Here is a 23,089-nt window from a genome sequence, read left to right on the forward strand (position 1 = left end):
GGAACTGGAAATTGAGGGGGAAAACAAGGATAAAGAATGAATTTTAGGTTTTTGATTAGACCACCTATTCTGAAAGTAAGATCTACAGACTTCTGGGGATGGTGGGGGATTGGGTGGGGACCTTGGGGCTCTTTGAAGTGGTCTGCAAGATCAGACAATTCTTACAATATAAGACATTATTTGTTAAACCACTGATGTCTTAACTTGAATCAGTGCACACACTGCACTATAGTATAGAGTAGCCTTTGTATTCTTTACATGTTCTGTAATTATAATAAATGCAACTTTCATTTTATTTATTTATTTATTTATTTATTTATTTATTTATTTATTTATTTATTTAATGGAGAGAGCACAAGCAGAGAAAGTGGCAGGCAGAGGGAGTGGGAGAAGCAGTCTCCCCACTGAGCAGGGAGGCCGTTGGGGGGCTCAATTCCAGGACCCTGGGATTATGACCTGAGCAGAAGGTACTCAACCGACTTAGCCACCCAGGTGCCCCTTGACTTTCATTTTTGAATGTCTTTGGTGAAGCAGTTAAAGAGTATTACTATTTTTTATCAAATCTCGACTTTTGAGTACATGTCTTTTAATATGTGTGATGAAATGGAAAGAAATCTTAGTACTATTGCAGCAAATCAAAATTGTATCAAGGCAAAGCATTTGTGCAGTTGTTTGAAGAGCAAGCTGAGCAGCTGCTGTTTTCACAAGCACCATTTCTGCTTGGAAGAATGACTGAAAGACTTTTCACACTTGGGTGTTTTGTGGACATTCTCTTGAAAATTAAGTGCCAGTCATTTAATGAAAAAACAACTGGATATTATTTATCACTAATGACAAAATTTGAACTTTTAAAGTGAAAATTGGAATTTTAGAGAAGTTATATTCATCACTATGACTGTGATGTCTTCTCATATTTGAAGACTTTTCTGACAAAATTAGTTGTGGGATTAAGGAAAAAAATTTTTTTTGATTCATTTAATGAAATGGTCAATGTTTAGATGATCTGAGTAACCCAATGAACTAAAATTTTCCAGATGACCAATGCATGGTGTTACAAAATCAAGCATGAGTAAAAGACATAACATAGTAAAAAAAAGTTCATTGATTTGAGAGTCCACATGGCAGTTAACCTTTAAGAATTTGCCACCTGTCAAGTTTGGTGTACTATCAAAGGAGAATATCCACAGTGATATCTATATTGGATATTAAAATATTCCTCTATTTTCCAACTATACATTTGTATAAGACCAGATTTTAAAAAATATACTCTTGCCAAAACAACATATTTGAACAGATTGATGTAGAGCTGCTTCTCTGAAGACAGACATTAACGAAACTTGCAAAATGTAAGGCAGTGCCTCTCTTATTTTTTAAAATATAGTTATTTTCCATAAAAATTTGCATAAACATGTAATGGGGTTATTGCTGTTATTTGTAAATGAATTAGTATGTATTTTAATAATTTTTCAGTTTTAATTTCGATTATGGGAAATACTGATAGAAACATGACCCACAGGCACAAAAGGTCTTTGGGGTCCTCAGATAAAGAGTCCCCAAAACCCAGAAGCTTGAGATTTTAGGGGCCAGACCAGCTGAGAAGATGGTGATACATACAAAGAGATAAAGAATATTAGAGGAAGAGCATTATTTTATTTTTTTAATTTATTTTTTGGAAGGATGGGAGATGGAATTCTTGATTCACGGTAGAGATATATAGACAGTTGGATATTGGTGTTTGTAACTCAGAGCTCAGAACATACGACTGTAGTAGAGGTACAGATTTCATAATAATCATATAAAGATGGTATTCAGAGTCATCGGACTGGATGGGATGACTTCAGAGACAGGTTTAAAGAAAAAGATGTTTAAAAGAGATTTATTTATTTTAGAAAGGAGGGGGAGAGAATGCATGTGTGAGCATGTGCATACGAGTCAGGAGAGAGGTAGAGGGAAAGCCATCTTCAGGCAGACTCCCTACTGAGCTGAGCACACAGGGCCTGGGACAGGGCTTAGTCCCATGTCCTGTCCCATGAGATCATGACCTGAGCCCAAACCAAGGATCAGATGCTCAACCAACTGAGCCACCCAGGTGCCCCCCCCCCCCCCCCCCAAAAAAAAGAAGATTTAAGTCTTAGAGCACTCCAATATAAATGTTAGGTAGCAGGGGCGCCTGGGTGGCTCAGTCAGTTAAGCATTAGCCTTCAGCTCAGGTCACGATCCCAGGGTGTCCTGGGAGTGACCCCCGCAGTGGGGGGGGGGGGCTTCTCCCTCTCCCCCCTGCTCATTTGCTCTTGCTCTCTCTCATTTGTTCTATCTCAAAGAAAAAAAAAGTTAGGTAGGAATAGGAACTTACAACAGCTGTAGTGTAGGAGACAAGCCAGAAGAGTAAGAGATCACAGAACATTTTAGGAAAGTGAGATTCTCAGTTGTGTTGAAATCTGGGTGAGGTCAAGAGGACCTTGGTGAGGGGCCTTATCATCTCTTGACTGTTGCCATAACAACTTCTTCTTTTCTTTTTTTAAAGATTTTATTTATTTATTCATGAGAGACTCAGAGAGAGAGGCAGAGACACAGGCTGAGGGAGAAGCAGGCTCCTTGCAGGGAGCCCGATGTGGGACTCGATCCCAGGACTCTGGGATCATGCCCTGAGCCAAAGGCAGACGCCCAACCACTGAGCCACCAAGGCACCCCTGTTGCCATAGCTTCGTAACTGTTCTTGCTTATGTTTGTGAACTCCTCTACTCTGTCACATGACAAGAAAGACTGTCTTTCACAAGTAGTGGAATTCTCTCTCTTATGTGCTTGAAACCCAACATTAACTCTCTTGTACCAACTGAATAAAGTAAATATCGTAATTTTTTTCATGAGCTGACACCTCTTTGTTGTTAAGGTAACCTTCTACTACAAACTCTCCACCACCTATCTCCTTCTACCTGCCACTACAAACTCTCCACCACCTATCTCCTACTACCTGCCAACTTTAATTTGAACCTACTTTATAAGGTGTTGTGCTATGCTTTTGGGTATTTTCATGTGTTTTTTTCCAATTTCCAGAATTCTTCTCTTCCTTGGCTCATCTAAACCTTGTTAAACTTTTCCTCTTCATTATTTAAAACCCAATTTAGGCAGCACCTTCTTTGGGCAGCCTTTTTTGATTAAAGATTGGTTGCCCAATTTGGTGAATTGATTATGAATTTGATCATGATTTCCTCACAATGACTTTAGACTTATTAAACTGTAATAATAATTATTTGATGTTTTTATGGCAGACATACATGCATTCATTCATTAAATCAATATTGATTCAGCACCTATTTTGTGCCAAGCGTTGACCTAAGCACTGGGGATACAGCTGTGGATGACACATACAGGTCCCTGCGATATGGAATTAATAATCTAGAAGGTTGAATACATATTTAACATATCTTGCATATTAAAATGTATTTTTATTTATGATGAGATTAGTGGAGATAAAATATGAATATTTCTGGCATTTGATAATATGATAATGGTATGAAGTATATAAGCCTTGACACATTCTTTTGTAATAGCATTAAGAATCTAGTGACGCATAGAACCATGTTAGATATTATGCAAAGAAAATTTTGTTGCTTTTTATTCATTGTACATATTAAGCTTACACGAAATACGAGAATTTCATACAGATGTTAAATTTCTAAGCATAGGCATTTTGACCTTTGTCAAGGATACTGTAGAAATGAATACTCTGTTATGCAGAGTGTTAGGTTAAATCACTTATATGGTTTCTTTGATTTTTATGGTTTTTTGGTTTCGGTGTTTTGTTTTGTTTTACTTTGGCTTCCTTCCTTCATAATTTTGTTGACTTCGACATTGTCATTCATTGATAGGTATGATAAAGTCCACTTTATTATATTATAAGCTAGCACAAATTTCTCAACTGTGCTCTTAGGATTAGTCAAATTGTGGGATATTAGAAAATGTTACACAAAGAAAGCATTTTATGATTAAGTTAAACATAAGTGAGGTTTTAAAAGAGTTTGTTTTTTATCAGCTGCAGGCATGCTTGGATCCTTTAAAATCCCATTATTTATTATGAGGCTCTAGTAGTGATTTATATTGTAAGTAGTATTTCGTAGAGGTCTTTGACCTGGAAACCCTTTTTTTCACGGAGTATTTTGTGATACTAGATGTGGGACACTGTGGGACACTAGATATGAAATGCTGATTTTAATGATTTGGATTTCACAGTAAAAGATTTTAATTCATTACCAGAGTTCTCTTTCTCCTTTCCTCTCCTCCCCTCCTTGGATCTAACAGTATATAAAATCCAATCCAAAAATAGATAAATATGATTATATATCATGACCAAATGAAGTTCATCTCAGAAATGAATACCAGCTTAACATTAAAAAATGAGTCACCATACTTCAACATTTTAACAAACAAAAAAAGCTATATAATCATCTCAGATACAGAAAAAGCATTTGACAGAAATTTAACATCTATTTTTTAAAAAATATTTTAGCAAAGTAAGAATAGAAGACAGTGTCTCAACCTGATAAATTAAGACATCTACGAAAAATGTACATCTTACATTATTAATGTGAAGGGACCATATTTTTCTAAGATATATGTCTTTGACATATTGATTATTTTAAGCTGGTTAACGATACTGCAAACACAGGAAAAGCTCTAAGAACCAACTATAAATTATCCTTTTGTATGAGACATTTATAAGAAAAAGCTCCCATTTATAAGAGGTCTCCCTTGCTGTACCAGAAAGAGGGTTTGACTCAATTCCTAGAAATTGATGAGAAATTCCTAGAGATAGCAGTGAGTTAAATCTGCATAGCAACCTTACTATGTTGTTTACTGTGCTTTTCCTGGTAACTTCCCACAAATGACTCCCAACATCTTTGTCTTTGGCTGAAGGCAGTATTTAAGTTGATGGCTTTGACCAGGTTGGGGAGCTGCTCAATTTCCCTGAGTTGCTCCTATGTATATGGAAGATATATATGTTATCAAACCTTTCTCCTGTTAACCTGTCTCATGTCAATTTGATTCTTACAGCAGCTAGAAGAACCATGAAGGGTGACAGAAAATCTTTCCTCCCCAACCCTGAAAGGAATCATAAAAGGATGTTTGCTCTCTACTTAGGTTCATTGTACTGGAAGTTCTAGTCATTACAATGGGGCAAGAATCTCCAAAAATCTACTTGAATAAATGAATTTAGCAAGGTTGCAGTGTGTGTGTGTGTGTGTGTGTGTGTGTGTGTGTGTGTATGTATGAATTTATGTAAGTATGGTGTCCTTTGATATATGGCAAGGATGACATAGTAGTGTAGTGGGAGGTGGAGTAAAGACTATTTCAATATATGATGTGAAATCAATTGGATATCCATATAGAAAAAAACCTAAATATTGACTTTACCTTGTGTCATACAAAAATTTAATTCCAGGTCAGTTATAGATCTAAATGTGAAAGATAAAACAGTAAGGCTTATGTTAGAACTATGAGATATTAGATTAGGGAACTAATTCTTAAATAGTACACAATGATATTGTAAAGGAAAAGATTGATTAGACTATATTAAATTTATGAATTTCTGTTCGTTAGTTAATTGAAAGATGCCATTAGAAAGGCTTTAAAAAAGACAAGTTACAGAATGGAAGGAAATATTTATAATACAAATGATCCATTTTTTTAACTGCTTTTTAAAGAATATAATGAAATGAGGATGTGTTTTAGTTTCTCTGTTAATCCCATTTAAATGGATCCTAGTTTTTTTTTTTTTAAACCCATAAGTTATATTTTAGTTACAAAATAACATTTATAAGGAACCTAGAAATACTCTTGACATTGTGGAGAAAAAGTGTTGGGTAGGGCAATAGCTGTGTCTTGTTTGTCCTTCAATTCTTGAGCCTTGTGCAGTTGGTGATACAGAATTAGTTTTCAGCTTATGTTTACTGAGTTAATGGATGGATATTTTTAATTACAAGCAATGTATGTGTAAAAAGATAAACACCCTTGTAGGAAGACTGGCCTTTTAAGCTTAAACCTAAAAATTACAATAAGAATTATATATATTTTTTATATATTTGGATATACATAACAAAAGTACTAACATTTTTAGAATATGAAGGTGGGATGCATTTTAGTGTATAACATTTACCACATTTATGGGAAGCTTATCATGGTAATTGTCTTCGCATCTTGGCAAGGGGAAGTGGAAGCCTGTTTGGTCTCTAAGGTATAATGGAAAGGAGAGAATTTCATCTCACAAAATAGGATTTTCTAAGGACATAATACTACTATGGAGAAATGGACTTAGTTGAGAGAGTGCATACTATTTGTGTTAGCTGAACAGAGCTTTGGATTTAGCAAATGACAGTTATAAGAGTATGGGATATCTTAATGGATACTTTTTGAAAAACTAGGTTAAACCTAATTGAATATAAGCCTGGGGCATATGATGAGCAAGAAGACTTGGTAATGATGACATTATTTACATTTCAACTTTATGTTTTTGCAGAGTTCTAAAGTTCCAGTTGCTTCAGACAATGGATGAGCAATCACAAGGAATGCAAGGGCCACCTGTTCCCCAGTTCCAACCCCAGGTAACTTGGTCTAATGAAGGCTGGTGTGTGTGTGTGTGTGTGTGTGTGTGTGTGTGTGTGTGTAAATAAAATTACAGTTCCTTTAGGGAAATAAGCCAAAAAAGTGCTAATTATGCATGTCCAAGTTTTAGAGTTGTGTATATTTTTAAGTAGTGTTTTAGAATACTTAGTTCTCATGTATGAACATTAAAAAAAAAAAAAGAGAGGAACTTTAGATTTTTGCTTTAATTGAATCAAAGACCTGTAGGCTTTGAGAGTTAATAATAGACTTACGGAAAAAAAAAAGAACACAGGTGAGGCTGTGCCCAGCTTGTGGAGGTGACTGTGTATTTGTTGCCTGTCTTTGCTTTGACTGACTGATCCTGCCTTACCCACAACCGCCTTGCATTATTGCTACTTTTCTCATGTTCTCTGACGAGTAGTATATTTCTTCTGTTAGGTGGTTGCTTGTTTTTTTTGGTAACAAAAGGAAGAAAAAAGAATGTTTTATACAAAGCTTGCCATTAAGCTCAATATGTAATGATATCTTTGAAATAATAAATACCCCCATGGAGGGGCAAAACCTCATTTTTGTAGGCATTCATAAAGGCCACAGTTTTTGATTTTTGTTTGATGCATTCTGTAATAGTCTCAAATTTACTCTGCTTATCTTACCTCAGTTTTGCTTATATAGTAATTCTGAAATTGAAGAATTGATGGATGTTCTTTCAAATGAGTTGTGTAGGGCAGCCCGCGTGGCTCAGTGGCTTAGGGCCACCTTCAGTCCCGGGTGTGGTCCTGGAGACCCGGGATCGAGTTCCACGTCAGGCTCCCTGCATGGAATGGAGCCTGCTTCTCCCTCTGCCTATGTCTGTGCCTCTCTCTCTCTCTGTGTGTGTATCTCTCATGAATAAATAAATAAAATTTAAAAAAATGAGTTGTGTAGTCATACAGGTTTGGGGGGACTTGTACTGACAGTTACTTTTTGACCATCCTTGCTCAGAGACTTTCTTATTCTAATATTATGAAGCACATTTTAAATTTCAAAGAGGAGGACCTAGGGTGTAGTGTTTTTCACCCTTATTTGACTGTGGGACCCCTTTTTTTAAGCACACCTATTGACCTCTCCCAGATTGGTATCTAAAACACAGTTCAGAAAGTACTGCATACACATAAACTACCTTTTCTGCCTCTGTGATTTTGTTCAGTTTGCACCCTCATTTTTCTCTCCGGTTTTTGAAAACCTGCTCATCTTTCCAGCACCACCTAAAATGCCATTTCTATCATGAAGCTATTTCTGATTTTCTGAATGTAATATCTTTTCTTGGAAGCCTGATGATACCCATTCTTTGCATGTCTTCTGGTAGTTCGGACACCTTTGTGTTCTCTGTGGACATTTTCTTACCTCTATTGGGTTAAACCCTCCTTGAGGAAGAGGACTGTCTCTTACTTTGGGTGCCCTGTGGTACTGCCCTTCCTCATGCGGAGCAGGGCCTCAGTAAGAATACGTAATTGTAGCCAACCAGGGACTCCTTCAAATTAAGATGTTTAGATTAGCCCTTTACCTAACTGAATTTTACATTGCTTTTCTTTGTTATACTTATCTGAATTCTCTGTATTCAGAAAAGAGACCCTTTAGCTTAAAGTAAGGCAAGTACTTTAATTTCTTTATTTGTAAGGTTTAAATTCCAGTTAGTTAATACACAGTGTCCAGTAGTTTAATTTCAAGATGCTTGTTTTTTTAAAATCTGTCCATGTTTTGTGCTCTGGTCATAAATTCCCGAGATTGTATTAAGCAACTTCTAAGTATTCAGATAGATAGAAACTTAAGATAGATAGATTCTAAGATAGAATCCTAGAGCCAGTTTTACACATCAAGGCCAACACTATTGTTTCACAGTCTATTGTTTCTAGTGAAGACCGTAAAAGAAGCAGTTCTGAAAATTAGGCAGTTCATGTTATGATTTTGAAATCCACAGTTTGGAACAGCCGTAAGTTTCAAAGGGGGGAGAAAAAAAGCACTTTCATTTTTGCCTCCTACTGAGTCACCAACCAAGAAAGGTCGGAGTGGCAGTAGGAGGCAAAAATGAAAGTCATTGTTTTCCTATGAGACACAGGCTGCCACACAGCATAAATTTCCAGATTATATACGTGGTTCTGCATCTCTTTTCACACTGTTCGCTTTAGCTTGTGCCTCCTGCTGCTGCTCCTGTGTGGGTGGACCTCTCGCCCTGTTGGAAGCAGGCAAGTGTCATCCCAGGTCCTAGCTGTCTGTGGCAGGTGGGGGGAAGGGAGAAGGATTTTGTCCCCCCCACCCCCCCATCCCTGCATTCAGACTGATAGTGTGAGATAGTGAAAGAAAGATTACCTGACAAGAGCTTATAGGCGTTACTGCTTATTAAGTCTTTGAAGAATGTTACCGCTCTCAGCAGCGTTATTTTAAAGGGCTGGGAAAGGACAGTGTGCTCGGGGTTGACAAGCTTCTTTTGTTTTGTTCCAGGCCATTGGCCTGAATAACCGGGGTGATATGGCAACATATGGTTAGCCAAGTGACTTCTTTCACTTTTGTAATGCTAATATGATGTGGACATAAACAGAAATCCAGGGAAGTCAGCTTTCTGAGTGTCAAATACCAATTATGCCCTGTTACAATGATGAGTGATGTATATTCTTGGCATATCTTTCCTTGTTCCGAGATGAATACTCTAACCCCATGATGCATAATATCTGGTCTCATTTTTAGTATAGGAGTCTTTCTTTCTTTCTTTCTTTCTTTCTTTCTTCTTTCTTTCTTTCTTTCTTTCTTTCTTTCTTTCTTTCTTTCTCTTTTTAGATTGTGAGATTTAGGTATCTCTTCAAATGTGTTTTTGTATTACTGTCATTCTCTTGAACTTAGGGAAAATTTGTTCTATCAGCTTCCATTTTTTCCCTTACCTTCTTTTCCTTCCTTCTTCTCTCCTTTGATTCCTTCCACTAAAGCCTAGAAGATACTGCAAGGGAATTTTGACTAGATTTTTATTCTATGTATTCTCATTGCTTTAGGACTCTTATTTGTGGAACAATGGATTGGGCTGAACTTCTTAAAAAAAATACAGACTGTGTACAAGATGTTGACAGATAAATAGTAAAATGTTTACTTTCTACTATGAGACTAATTTGAAACAAGGGAAATTTATAACTAACTTTTTTGAGTATTTTAATTAGTGGTCATTGATTGAAGAGGGCTATGGTACATTCACATTTTTATCCTAAATTTAAATATAAACAATTATTAATTGGTACAAATCTAATTTCTGGGGGTGATTAGAAGGAGGAATAATTTTAATTATAATCTTCGGGGCTTAGATTATAATTATTATTTGTTAATTTGTAGATATCTGCTGTTATGCTTTGGCTACCTATTAAGGAGGGAAAGCATCCCACATCTACAGGTAGAAAAATAGTCTTTATTTTACAGCTTGGAAGATATGAGAATCTGGTTTTGCAGTTTTCCAATCCAAGCAGTAAGGTAGACTGACCATTCCTTTAAGCTTCATGGCAGCCCAAACTACAATCCACTTTAGTTTTGCATCTCTGTGGAAGGAGTATGGAGAGGTGAGAGGAGATTTACCTCATAGAATGTCAGACTAGTGATCAAGGTGTGTTGTGGGCCAGAGTGAAGCAGTCCCCTGTGGACTCTACTGAGTGGGTAGGATTTTTAGACATGGTAACTATATTACCTTCTCCTCTTAGCTTATCTTTTTTTTTTTTTTTTTAAGATTTTATTTATTTATTCATGAGAGAGATACAGAAAGGCAGAGACATAGGCAGAGAGAGAAGTGGGCTCCATGCAGAGAGTCTGACGTGGGGCTTGATCCGGGGACTCCAGGATCACGCCCTGAGCCAAAGGCAGATGCTCAACATGGGAAGATGCTCAACGTCTGTGGAGCCACCCAGGAGTCCCTCTCTTTAGCTTATAGAATTTCTTTGTGAAGTCCTCATTTAATTTATTATGATAAATTGATTTTGCCAAGGTACCTATCATACAGCATTGAATAGGGCTTCTATTTTGAGGCGTTTTTTTTTTTTTTTTTTTACAACTTTAGGTGTAATATTCTCCTTTTCACAGTTTAATTCATTGAATAACTTTATTGGTAAAGGCAGAGGAGAATGAGCAGCAGCTATTTTAAGGAAAGAAGACTCTTGCCATAGTTTCAGTTCATGACCATGAACATCAAGTAACCCTTAATTATATGTGTCAGCAGCCATATCCGGCTCACCCGGCTCCTCAGTGACTACTTCATCTTTTCTCTCCTCAGCCCCCAATACTTTGTTCCCCATTCTCACTCTCAGCTAACACCCTTGCTTCCTACTTTACTTAAAGAAAAACTGAATCAGAAGAGATCACCCACAGATTCCTGCCATGGATATCTTCCAGAATCTGTACTCATGTGATCTGCCTTTTCTGTTATCAGATGAACTGAGCCAGTTGTTCTCAAAGGCCAGCTCTCCCATGAGCACCAGATCTCATTTCCATCCCCTGCTTATTTCCGCTTTCTTTACTGAGTCCTTCCCATTATATACGATTGTGCTGTTACTTCTTCCATCAAACAACAAACCAAACCAAAGCAACTCAAAAAACAGTGTTTGAAGTCCTCCTTCTCCACAGCTATTGACCTATTTCTCTGCTGCCTTTTATTGCAAAGTTCCTAGAAAGATTTATTTGTAGTTTTGTCTCATTTCTCCTTTCACTCTCTGAAATGTACTCCAGTAGTGCTTTCTCCCTGACTATGCTGCTGAAACTGCTCTTGCCAGGATTGTGCTTCCCATTGTTGCCCTGTCCAGCTGTCTGTCCTCAGGCCTCATCTTCCTGACTATCAGCTGCATTTGTTAGAGTTGATCATACTTTTTCTTTGAAGCCTGTTCCCTGCTTAGCTTCCAAGAACTTTGTTTTTTGCTTGTCTTGGTGTTCCCTCTTTTGCTAATTTCTCCTCCTCTTCTGAACCTCTTAACAGTTCAGGATTCTAAATATGATCTTATGCTGGTGCCTCTCAAATTTATGTCTCAACCCAGACCTCTGTCCTGAATTCCAAACTCACGTATCCACTTGCATACTTGAAAACAGATTTGCATGTCTCAACTCTAACATATCTGAAACTGACCTCTGAATATTCATCCTAAAACTGTTCTGTCTACAGCCTTCTCTATCACAATTAGTGGGAAGTCCATTCTTTCAGTTGCTAGGCTAAAATTTTTAGGGACATTCCAGACTACCGCCCATCCCTGTCATTTTACATCTAACCTGTTAACAGATCCCATAGGCTCTGACTTTAAAAAATATTTAGAATTGGAATACTTCTTACTCTCTGTTACCACTGTGGTCAAAATTATTTAAAAAATATTTAGAATTGGAATACTTCTTACTCTCTGCTACCACTGTGGTCAAAATTATTTTAGTTTTTCACATACCTTACTGTGATAGCCTCCTACTTGGTCTCTGCTTCCACCCTTGCCTCTCTTTACTCCTCTCAACACAGAAGCCATTACAAAATTCTACAAAATTTAAATATAAAATATAACATTATAGTCAAATTATGACTGTTTAAAACCTTCTAGTAATTTCTCATCAGCTCACTCATCTTCTTCAAGTATATATATATATATTTTTTAAATTTTTTTATTTATTTATGATAGCCACAGAGAGAGAGAGAGAGAGAGAGAGAGAGAGAGGCAGAGACATAGGCAGAGGGAGAAGCAGGCCCCATGCACCGGGAGCCCGATGTGGGATTCGATCCCGGGTCTCCAGGATCGCGCCCTGGGCCAAAGGCAGGCGCCAAACCGCTGCGCCACCCAGGGATCCCTTCAAGTATATATTTAAATACCACTTCTGGGATCATTAAATGAAAATTGAAATTTCACGCCAACCCAGTATGCCATTGCTGTCGTATTTTTCTTCATAGAATTTATCACCTTATTATTCTTTATTTTGTTCATTGTCATTGTTCTCCTAAGATATAACCTTTATCCCTAGTCCCTAGAATGGCATCCAGGCACAGAGTAGACATTCAGTAAATATTTGTTGAATGAATATAAACTTGGCATGAAATCAGTTTTCTCTTTTGAAGCACTACTTTTTTGAATAAGAATATTAAAATGTGCAAATACCTACAGAATTTCTGTTTCATTATATGAGGTTCCACCTACATCCCTCATTTCTTAGTCAGCTTTTTTTTTTTACTTCTTTTTTTTTTTTAACTGGAATGTACCCCTTTCCCCCCAGGACACTGCTTTTTCCCCATAACCCTCTCAAGTAGAGGCTACTTGTTCTCTAATAGCCATAAACCATAAGGATCAGGAACAAGCAACAGCAGCCTTTTCCATCCACAGTAACTCTTTCTGAGCACCACATCTTTTTTTGGGGGAGGAGTAGGAAGTGGTGAAACAAGCTATACTGAGCCTTCTGCTCCCCATCTAAAGAATTTTCATCTTTCTGATAGCTGTTATCTTCTGCCCTCCTCATCACCCCTCATGTTAGTTGAAAACTTGACCACCTGATTCACTGTCTTACCACCTTCATCCTGCTTTTGTCCAGGGTAGTGATACCGCCGCTACTATTGGCACCTACCGATTATCGAATTCCTACAATATAACTACCTTGTGCTAAGCGTTTTGAATACATTGCTTCATTTATTTCTGATAGATAATATATGAAACATTATTTTTCACACTTAACAAATAAGAGATGGAGGCTCAGACGAATTGATTTGACTATGGTAACATAGCTAGGAAGTGGTAGAGCTGAGATTTGACCCAAGGTTGTCTGACTCCAAGCTAGTAATTCTTTAGCTTTCACAGAGAAAGCTCCTCATACGTTTCCTGGCCAGTTTGATCTTAATCACCATGACTCTTGATATTTTTATAGGTACCTCAAGCTCCTAGTCTTCAAGATGAAATTTATTATATTTTGTCCAAGGTTGATTTTTGCTTGTAATTATTACCACTATCCATCTGGTTACCAAACTACAAACAAGGGAATCTAATATCTTATGTTTAGGCAATCTCCATGTTCTCTTGATTTTTTTTTTTTTTGATTTCCTAAAAAAGCTATTGATCTGCTAATTCTCTATTTCCTGACTATGCCATTCTAGTTTAGATTGTTTTCATCTTTTACAGATTATTGCAGAAACTTGTAACTGAGCTCTTTACCTTTCACTTTACCATTTCTAGTCCATTCTTTACATTGTAGCGTGAGTTATCCTTTTAAAGTGTACATTGCATTATCTTATGCTCCTTAAAGGGTTGCTTTCTATTGCTCTTGGGGTGAATTCTGCATTTTCTTATATGATGTATTGTCTTGCATCTTCTGGTCACCTTTATTTCTCCAACTATGATTTGTATCATTTCTTATTTTGGACTCAGATTCAGTCATATCTTGCTTATACCATGCTTTCACCTCAAAGTCTAAGGTAGCTAGGTAATGGTATTCAAGGATATTTAGTCACTAATGGAACATAATGAGCATAAAGCCTCATTATAATGTTATGTAAACTACATTTCATGATAGAGATACTAGGGAAAGTGTTACAGTATAGGAAGTGTATAATTTGGAAGACAACAAAAAATTACTCTCAGAAATATAGTGATTATTGGGTAGTTCCATATACTAATATGCTTCCCATAAATAAGGTTATACTTCGAAAAGATACATGCATCCCTATATTTATATTGCAAAAAAACAATGTTTATTGCATTATTTATAATAGCCAACATATGAAAACAACCCAAGTGTTCATTTATAGGTGAATGGATAAAGAAGATGGGGTGTGATCTTGCCATTTATGACATTGTGAATGGGCTTATAGGGTATTATGCTAAATGAAATAAGTCCAGTAGAGAAAGAAAAATACCATATGATTTCACTTATATGTGGAATCTGAAAAACAGAACAAATGAGCAAACAATCAAAAAACAAACTCTTAAAAACAGAGAACAAATGGTGGTTGCCAGAGGGGGAAGTAGGTGAGGGGATGGACAAAATAAGTGAAGAGACTAAGAAGTACAAATTTCTAGTTATATAAAATAAGTAAGTCACAGAGATGAAAAGTACTGGATACGGAATATAGCCAGTAATATTGTAATAATGTTGGTGACAGATGGTGACTATACATATTGTGGTGAGCATTGAGTAGTGTATAGAATTGTTGAATTAATATGTTATAAACCTGAAACTAACATAACATTGTACAGCAATTATATTTTAATTTTAAAAAAAAGAACATGTTATATCAGCAATGCAGTGTTCACTTTTGTGGACCATGTTTTATGTCAATGATAGTAGATAATTGCTACTCAGTAATGTTGGGTGAATGAATTAATCTCTAAATGAAAGTTAACTTATACTTCTTTACCAGCTAAATATTAATCAAACTATATTATGTTAATATTCTATAGATTTTAGTAACTTCAGAGTTATTTTAGAAGACTATGTTGTAATGAGAAATAATTTCAAAATATTTGAAGTTTGGTTTAATTTTGAATTTAGATTGTTCATGTTTACCTACCTAGGGGTAAGTGTTCCTCAAATTTTAAAGGAAATACTTTGAGGAAGTTAGATGATTTAAAAACATAAGAATACAGTAAAGATTCTTTCATCTGAGACACCTGAGTGGTATAGTTGGTAAAGTGTCTGACTCTTGGTTTTGGCTCAGGGCATGATCTCAAGGTGGTGAGATTGAGCTGCACATTGGGCTCTGCACTCAGCATGGTGTCTGCTTTGGATTCTCTCTTCCTTTCCCTCTGCCCCTCCCCTTTGTGCTCTCCTCCCCACCCCCACTCCCTAAAATAAATAAATAAATACATAAATAAATATATATATATATATATATATATATATTTTTTTTTTTTTTTTTAAAGATTCTTTCATTTGCTGTCTTTCACTTTGAGCAATCTGTTTAGAGTGATTTGGGAAAGATGAGCCCAACGTTAATTAAAATAGTTTTCCACTTTTATTTGGAACTGCATTCAGTGCCTGAAATATATAATTAATAATTACAGTGATGAAAATCATTCCATTTTTGAGGGTATATTTGATATGCAGAAGTGTTCCAAAATACTTTGGAGCCAAGAATTTGTATTTACTTAGTGAAAAAAGTAAGTAGTGTTGGTTGTTGGTTTTTTTCTTTTGACCAAAATGGGTTATCTTCTAAAATAAGATCAATAATTTTCATATGGTTCACAAACAGGTTACAATTCTAAAGAAGGAATTTCAAACCTAGTTGAAGTATTAGAAGCCTTCCTGGAGTAAGTTTATATCCTACCATGGTACCTGTTTTGAAGAGCAACATTGAATTATAGGTTCTATTTGTTAGAATTCAGTCATGTTACTTCCAGGGAAGATGGCAGAGTAAGAGGACCCTAAACTTACCTTGTACCATGGATACAGCTAGATAGCACTCATATCAGTGTAAATACCCAGAAAACAACCCAAACTGACAGAACAAACAACTAAGTAGAAGAGGCCACATTGACGAGGGTAGGAAGGGCAGAGATGCAGTGGAGAAGCTAAACCCTGTGGGAGGGAGGGAACCACAGGCATGGTCAGGGTGAGCATAGTGAGAAATAGACTGACTGTCACACTGGGAAGCCTGCAGGGTGAAGATAACTCCCATAGCATTTGGCATTGAAAGTCAGAGTGGCCAAATTTACTGAGTCCATTCAAGCAGCAGTACTTAAAGCCTGGAATTTTAAAAATCAGTAGGCTCAGCTCTGAGAGAGCCTAGAATGCGTAGGAAGCTGATTTCCCCACCCTTCAAGAGACAGCACAATAAACAGCTCTTGGAGATACAGCCTAGAATACGGAATGGTTTCAAACTTAAAACAACCATTAACTTAAGATAGACTGCTCTGTGCAGAAGATTACAAACCTAATGGTAACCACAAATCAAAAATCAATATAGATAATGAAAAAATAAAGAGAAAGGAATTCAAGTGTATCACTAAAGAAAGAAAACTTGTGAGAAAAAAGAGCAAGAGAAGAAAAGAACAGAGAAGATCTACAAAAACCAAAAACCAGTAACAAAATGAAAATTAATATATCCCTATCAATAATTACTTTGAATGTAAATGGACTAAATTAAACGGTCCAATCAAAAGATGTAGGATGATGGAATGAGTATAAAAACAAGACCCATCTATATGCTGCCCATAAGAGATTCATTTCAGACCTGAAGACACTTGCAATTTGAAAGTAAGGGGATAGAGAAATATATATGATGCAAACTGATGTGAAAAGAAAGTTGAGGTAGCAAAACTTCTATCAGACAAAATTGATTTTAAAACAAAGACTATAACCAGAGACAAAGAAGAACAGTTTATCAAACAGTCCAACAAGAAGACATAACAATTGTAAATATTTATGCACCCAACATGGGAGCACCCAAATATATAACAAATATAAAGGAACTAATTGGGAAACGAACAAGGGGAAGTGGAAGGAGAGGTGGGATGGGGTGACTGGGTGACAGGCACTGAAGAGGGCACTTGATGGGATGAGCACTGGGTGTTATACTGTATGTTGGCAAATTGAACTTCAATAAGAAAAAAATATATATATACAAAAAAATGAAGGAACTAATTGGTAATAATACGATAATAGTAGAGGACTTTTAAACCTACTTAAATCAATGGAAAGATTATCTAAACAGAAGATCAACAAGAAAACTGGCTTTGACACACTGGGCCAGATGGATTCAATAAATAAATTCATAATATTCTCCTAAAACAGCAGGATACACATTTTTTTCAAGTCCATACAGAACATTCTCTAGAATAGGTCACAAAGGAAGTCTCAACGATTTCAAAAAATCAGAGTTAAACTTCTGACCACTGTGCAATGAAACTAGAAATCAACCATAAGAAAATCTGGAAAGAGCAGAAATACATGGAGGTTAAATAAGCATGCTATGAAACAATGAATGGGTCAACCAAAATCAAGGAGGAAATAAAAAAAAAATACATGGAGACAAATGAAAATGAAATTTGGACAACAGCCCAAAATCTTTGGGATGTAGCAAAAGCAGTTAAGAGGGAAATTTATACTATTCCATGCCTACCTCAAGAAGCAAGAAAAATCTCAAACAACCTAACCTTACACCTAAAGAAGCTAGAAAAAGAATAAAACCCAAATCCAACATAAGGAAATAATAAAGAAATGATGTAGAAACTTAAAAAATAATAGAACCGTTCAATGAAATCAGGGCCTGGTTCTTTGAAAAGATCAACAAAATTGATAAAACTCTAGCCAGACTCATTAAAAAAACAAACAAAACAAAGCAAAAGAGAGAGAAAATCAGAAACAAAAGAAAAATAACAACTGAGCACAGAAATACAAAGGATTGAAAGAGAATATTATGAAAAATTATATGCCAACAAACTGAATAGTCTAGAAGAAATGGATAAATTCCTAGAATGTATAACCTACCAAAACTGAAACAGGAGGAAATAGAAAATTTAAACAGATCGCTTACCAAAAAGAAATTGAATTAGTAATCAAAACTTCCCAACAAACACAAGTCTGGGACCAAACAGCTTCACCAGTGAATTCTACCAAACATTTAAAGAAGAGTTAATACTTATTCTTCTCAAATTATTCCAAGAAATAAAAGAGAAAGGAAAACTTCCAAAATCATTCTATGAGGCCAGCACTACCCTGATTTCAAAACCACATAAAGGCACAACAAAAAAGAGTGTTACAGGCCAGTATTTTTGAGGAGCACAGATGCAAATTTCTTGACCAAAATATTAGCAAACCACATTAAACAATACGTTAAAATAAGTCATTCAACCACTGTCAAGTAGGATTTATTCTTGGATGCATGCGTGCTTCAATATTTGCAAACCATTGTGGTACATCACATCAATAAGAGAAGGGATAAAAACCATATGATCATTTCAGTCAATGCAGAGAAATCATCATGCTCACTGGTAAACAAACAAGTAAACAACAAACAGACCAAAAAACAGCTTTCCCCTAAGGTCAGGAACAGACAAGGATGTCCACTCCTACAAGTTTTATTCAAAGTGGTACTGAAGTCATAGCCACAGCAGTCAGACAAGAGAAGGGAATTAAAGGCATCAGAATTGGTAAGGAAGAAGTAAAACTTTTCCCATTTGGAGATAACATGATACAATGTATAGAAAACCCTAAAGACCACCAAAAAACTATTCGAACTGATAAACGAATTCAGTAATGTTGTAGGATATACAATTTATGTACAGAAATCTTTTGCTTTTCTATACACTAATAATGCAATGGAAAGAGAAATTAAAACAGTCCTATTTATAGTTGCACTCAAAATAATAAAATACCTAGGAATAATCTTAACCAAAGAGGTGAAAGATTTGTACTCTGAAAACTAATAAACACTGATGAAAGAAATTGAAGACAACACAAAGAAATGAAAAGACGTACCATGCTCATGGATTGAAAGACCAAATATTGTCAAAATGTCTGTGCTACATCTACAGATTTAATGCGATCCCTATCAAAATACCAAAATATTACAGAACTAGAACAAACAACCCCAAATTTGTATGAACCATAAAAGACCTCGAATATACAAAGGAATCTTGAAAACAAAAACAAACCCAAAACTGGAGGTATCGCAATTCCAGACTTCAAATTATATTACAAATCTGTAGTAATCAAAACAATATAGTACCGGCATAAAAACAAACACATGGTTCGATGCAAAGGAATAGAAAACCCAAAAATAAACCCCCAATTATATCATGTTAATCTTGGATGAAGGAGGCAAGAACATGCAATGGGAAAAAGACAGTCCTTCCACAAATGGCATTGGGAAAACTGGACAGCAACATGCAAAATAATGAAATTGGACCCATACTCTTATACCAAACATGAAAATAAACTCAAAATGAACTAATAAGGGCCTTAATGTGAGACCTGAAGCTCTTAAAATCCTAGAAGAGAGCACAGGTAGTAATTTCTGTGACATTTCTAGATATGTCTCCTTAGGCAAGGGAAACAAAAGCAAAAATAAACTATTGGGATCACATCAAAATAAAAAGCTTCTGCCCAGCAAGGGAAACAAAACTAAAAGACAGCCTACCTGAATGGAAACAAATATTTGCGAATGACGTATCTGATAAAGAGTATCCAAAATATACAAAGAACTTATATAACTCAACTCCCCAAAAACTAATAATTCAGTTAAAAAATGGGCAGAAGACATGAACAGATATCTCTTCAGAGAAGACATACAGATGGCCAACAGACACATGAAAAGTTGTTCAACATCATTCATTATCAGGGAAATGCAAATCAAAACCACAATGAGATCCTACCTCACACCTGTCAGAATAGCAAAAATTAAAAAAAAAAAAACAGTTGGCAAGGGTATGGAGAAACAGGAATCATTTTGAAATGTTGGTGGGAATGCAAATTGGTGCAGCCACTATGGAAGATGGTATGGAAGTTCTTCAAAAAATTAAAAATAGAATTACCCCATGATCCAGTAATCAAATTACTATTTACCCAAAGGGTGCAAAAACACTGATTTAAAGGGACTCACGCACCCTTCTGTTTACTGTGGCATTATTTACAATAACCAAATTATGGAAGCAATCTACATGCCCATGGATCGATGAATGAATAAAGAAGAGGTGGTATATATGTATAATGGAATATTATTCAGCCATAAAGAAGAGTGAAATCCTGGTATTTGCAACAACATGGATGGATCTAGAAAGTCTAATCCTAAGTGAAATAAGTCCATCAGAGAAAGGCAGATACCATAGGATTTCAATCATACATGATTTATAAGAAACAAAACAAAGGCGGGGGGGAGAGGACGAACCAAAGAACAGACTCTTCCTATATAGAACAAAAACAGATGGTTATCAGAGGGGAGGAGTGTGGGGGGATGGGTGAAATAGGTGAAGGGGATTCAGCGTACACTTACTTTAATGAGCCCTGGAGCAAAAATAGAATTGTTGAGTCACTGTTTTGTACATCTGAAAAGAATATGACATTGTATGTTAGGTACACTGGAATTAAAATGTTTAAAAATTAGTACATTTTAGGATATCTTTATATTTTGTCTTCCTTTATGTCATTACTATGTGAATATTATGATTTTTTTCATATGACTATGGTAATGTTTCAACTTTCTCACTTTATTCACAAAGCAAATATTTTTTATATTTAGAAATTTTGATAAGTACCTCTTTTATCAGCCACATTTATATAAAATAAACTTAATCATGCATTATTTCTTTTTCTTTCTTGACTGGATCTCATTAAGTATAGATCAAAGGGATGTAGATCAAGGGAGAACAAGGGGGGGATTGAGGAGGAGTTTCTAGGAGAGTTATGATAGAATGTCCAATAGAGGGTATGAGGGATACCTGGAATCAATTCAACACAAACTTCCAGAACCAATAAATGATTGAGATTAAACAATGAGTTAGATTGCCCAGAGTGAACAAGTAAAGAAGAAGAGAAGGCCAAGGATAGTATCCTGTGGAACACCAGCATTTATCTGTAGAGTTGCTGGAAGGAAACAGAAGGACTGGCTGGGTAGTGTGGTGGTTGAGAGCAGGAGATGTGAAGACAGGTGGTCTAGGATGAATTCTTGGATCTCTCCCTTTCTAGCTATGTGAGGGAGAGTGAGTTATTTGACATCTATAAAACTTATTAATAAATGAGAAGAATAATATTTTTTTTACTTCATAGAGTTGACATGGAGCTTTCTGCAGTATGCTGTTCAGTACATAGTGCTCACTAGTTGATAGTCATGGTGACCATGTCAGCCATGACTATGATAGTGACTGCTTTCTTGGCCTACGGGTTTCTCTACTCATTGGTTCTTCTTATATCATATTATAATCTTTATTACATTTTTATTGCCTACCTTCTGCCCAAACTCTCTCCTTTCATCTTGTTTATCCCAGGAAATGGCATCAAGATCCATCTACATGCTCAAGCCAAAAATCTGTGATTTATCCTTGATTTCTCTGTCCCTCACTTCTCATATTCAATTTGTCAGCAATTCCTTTGACACTATGTCAAGATGTTCTTTCTGCTGCTTCCTTTCCTGTGGTCTTTTAATTGCAGTGTAAATGTCACCTCCTCAGTAAGGTCATCCCTAAATTACTCCATCTAAAATAACCATCCACTCATTTTTCAATATATCACTCTATTATATTTCTCTGCATAGCACTTGAGTATGTGGAATAAATATTAGATACTCTTATGTGTTTGTTTACTTTTTATTGTTTTTGTATTGTGTATTCATTTGTTTATATCCCCTCCCCTGTTAATACTTGTGGGAAAAATGAATAAATGTTAGAAGACCTCTTTCCTCTATTTCTCCCTGTCTCTATCTCTGTATTCCTCCCGTATTTAATTTTACCAGGTATAGCTGGTGATGCTCATGGGAGAGTGGGAGAGATGGGAGTATCTTTGTCATTAATCAGCTATTCTGCTCATAATAAGGTCAGAAAGATTGTATTTTTGGTTACATAATTTAGATATACTAATTATTATGCTAGGTAGTATAACTAATGATGATTAAATGATACAAATACCAGGGTCTTAACAAATGTTTAACTAGATAATTAGTTTATTTGGTCATTCATTTTTCTTTTGCTATAATGAATTTCCTCCTCTGATAAAAAGCCAGTTATAATGATTAATGGCATATTGTTCAAACTGGTTGCAAATCTCCAAGACTTAATATCTTCAAGAATTGGTTACCTTTGAAATATTTCAAGAAATTTTAGGGAGATAATTTTTCAAATGTAAAAAAGCATGGGTCATTAGACTTTGCTGGTACACGTGGTGTTTTCCTGTTTTGTGGTTTTCAGTGAAGTGTGTAAAAAATAGTATTTGATGGAGTTGTGTTAAATATTGTTAAAAGACTATTCTAGTTTGAGTAGTCTGGTGATAAGTAATATATTCAAGATCATAGCATGAGCTTTATTGCTAAATAAACTTGAAGGGCATTTTGAAGTTTGTTACTCTTAAATTTTGGAGGTATCCAATAATATTAATGTAAAATATAAAGCAGTTTATTAACTTGCATAATTGGTAATATGAATGAAAACCTTATTAATGATGTTAAATACTGTAATTAATACTGGCTTGTATATTAGATCATTGATAACAATACCACTAGGAATTATCAGGATATAATTTTCTCTCTGGAGAGTTTATTGAGTCCATGCTGTGACTCTTCTAATTTCCCGAGAGAGAATTGTCATCATAATGTTATCCTGAATTATCTCATTGCTCATTAAGTATTCTTGCCTTCAAATTTAAAGCAAATTAAAGAAATTAATTTAGTCCTAGGAAATCATTGTGTAAAGAGTCTGCACCTGTGAGAATAAGAGTCACTAGCAGAGGGGAATGAATTTTATTTTAAAAAGAAAAGTTTTATATGAAGGACGTGGTAAACACAGACTGACATGTAGGAAGTGAATCCCAATTTGTTAGCAAGATCTAGTGTTAC

At 35.7% G+C, this 23,089-nt stretch overlaps 2 protein-coding genes across 24 annotated transcripts in view; one reads left to right on the forward strand and one right to left on the reverse strand.

The window, feature by feature from the left end:
* NEK7 (NIMA related kinase 7) overlaps nt 1–23,089 on the forward strand; it is a 157,985-nt gene that overhangs the window by 56,783 nt on the left and 78,113 nt on the right. For 7 of the 8 annotated variants that reach the window (XM_077902356.1, XM_077902359.1, XM_077902362.1 and 4 more), the window contains one exon: nt 6,515–6,599. In XM_077902356.1, coding sequence (XP_077758482.1) covers nt 6,543–6,599 — 57 coding nt within the window. In that variant the 5' untranslated portion in view covers nt 6,515–6,542. Of the gene's footprint in view, nt 1–6,514; nt 6,600–8,697; nt 8,823–23,089 lie in introns of those variants that run through there. The other variant, XM_077902363.1, reaches the window with a different exon arrangement.
* LOC144316452 (uncharacterized) overlaps nt 1–23,089 on the reverse strand; it is a 58,743-nt gene that overhangs the window by 9,015 nt on the left and 26,639 nt on the right. For 8 of the 16 annotated variants that reach the window (XM_077902375.1, XM_077902374.1, XM_077902373.1 and 5 more), the window contains one exon: nt 20,540–20,591. In XM_077902375.1, the coding sequence (XP_077758501.1) occupies nt 20,540–20,591 (52 nt within the window). Of the gene's footprint in view, nt 1–5,412; nt 5,454–12,026; nt 12,111–20,539; nt 20,592–23,089 lie in introns of those variants that run through there. The other 8 variants (XM_077902378.1, XM_077902377.1, XM_077902367.1 and 5 more) reach the window with 3 other exon arrangements.

This window comes from Canis aureus, chromosome 6 (assembly GCF_053574225.1).
Source record: "Canis aureus isolate CA01 chromosome 6, VMU_Caureus_v.1.0, whole genome shotgun sequence".
Taxonomy (NCBI): domain Eukaryota; kingdom Metazoa; phylum Chordata; class Mammalia; order Carnivora; family Canidae; genus Canis; species Canis aureus.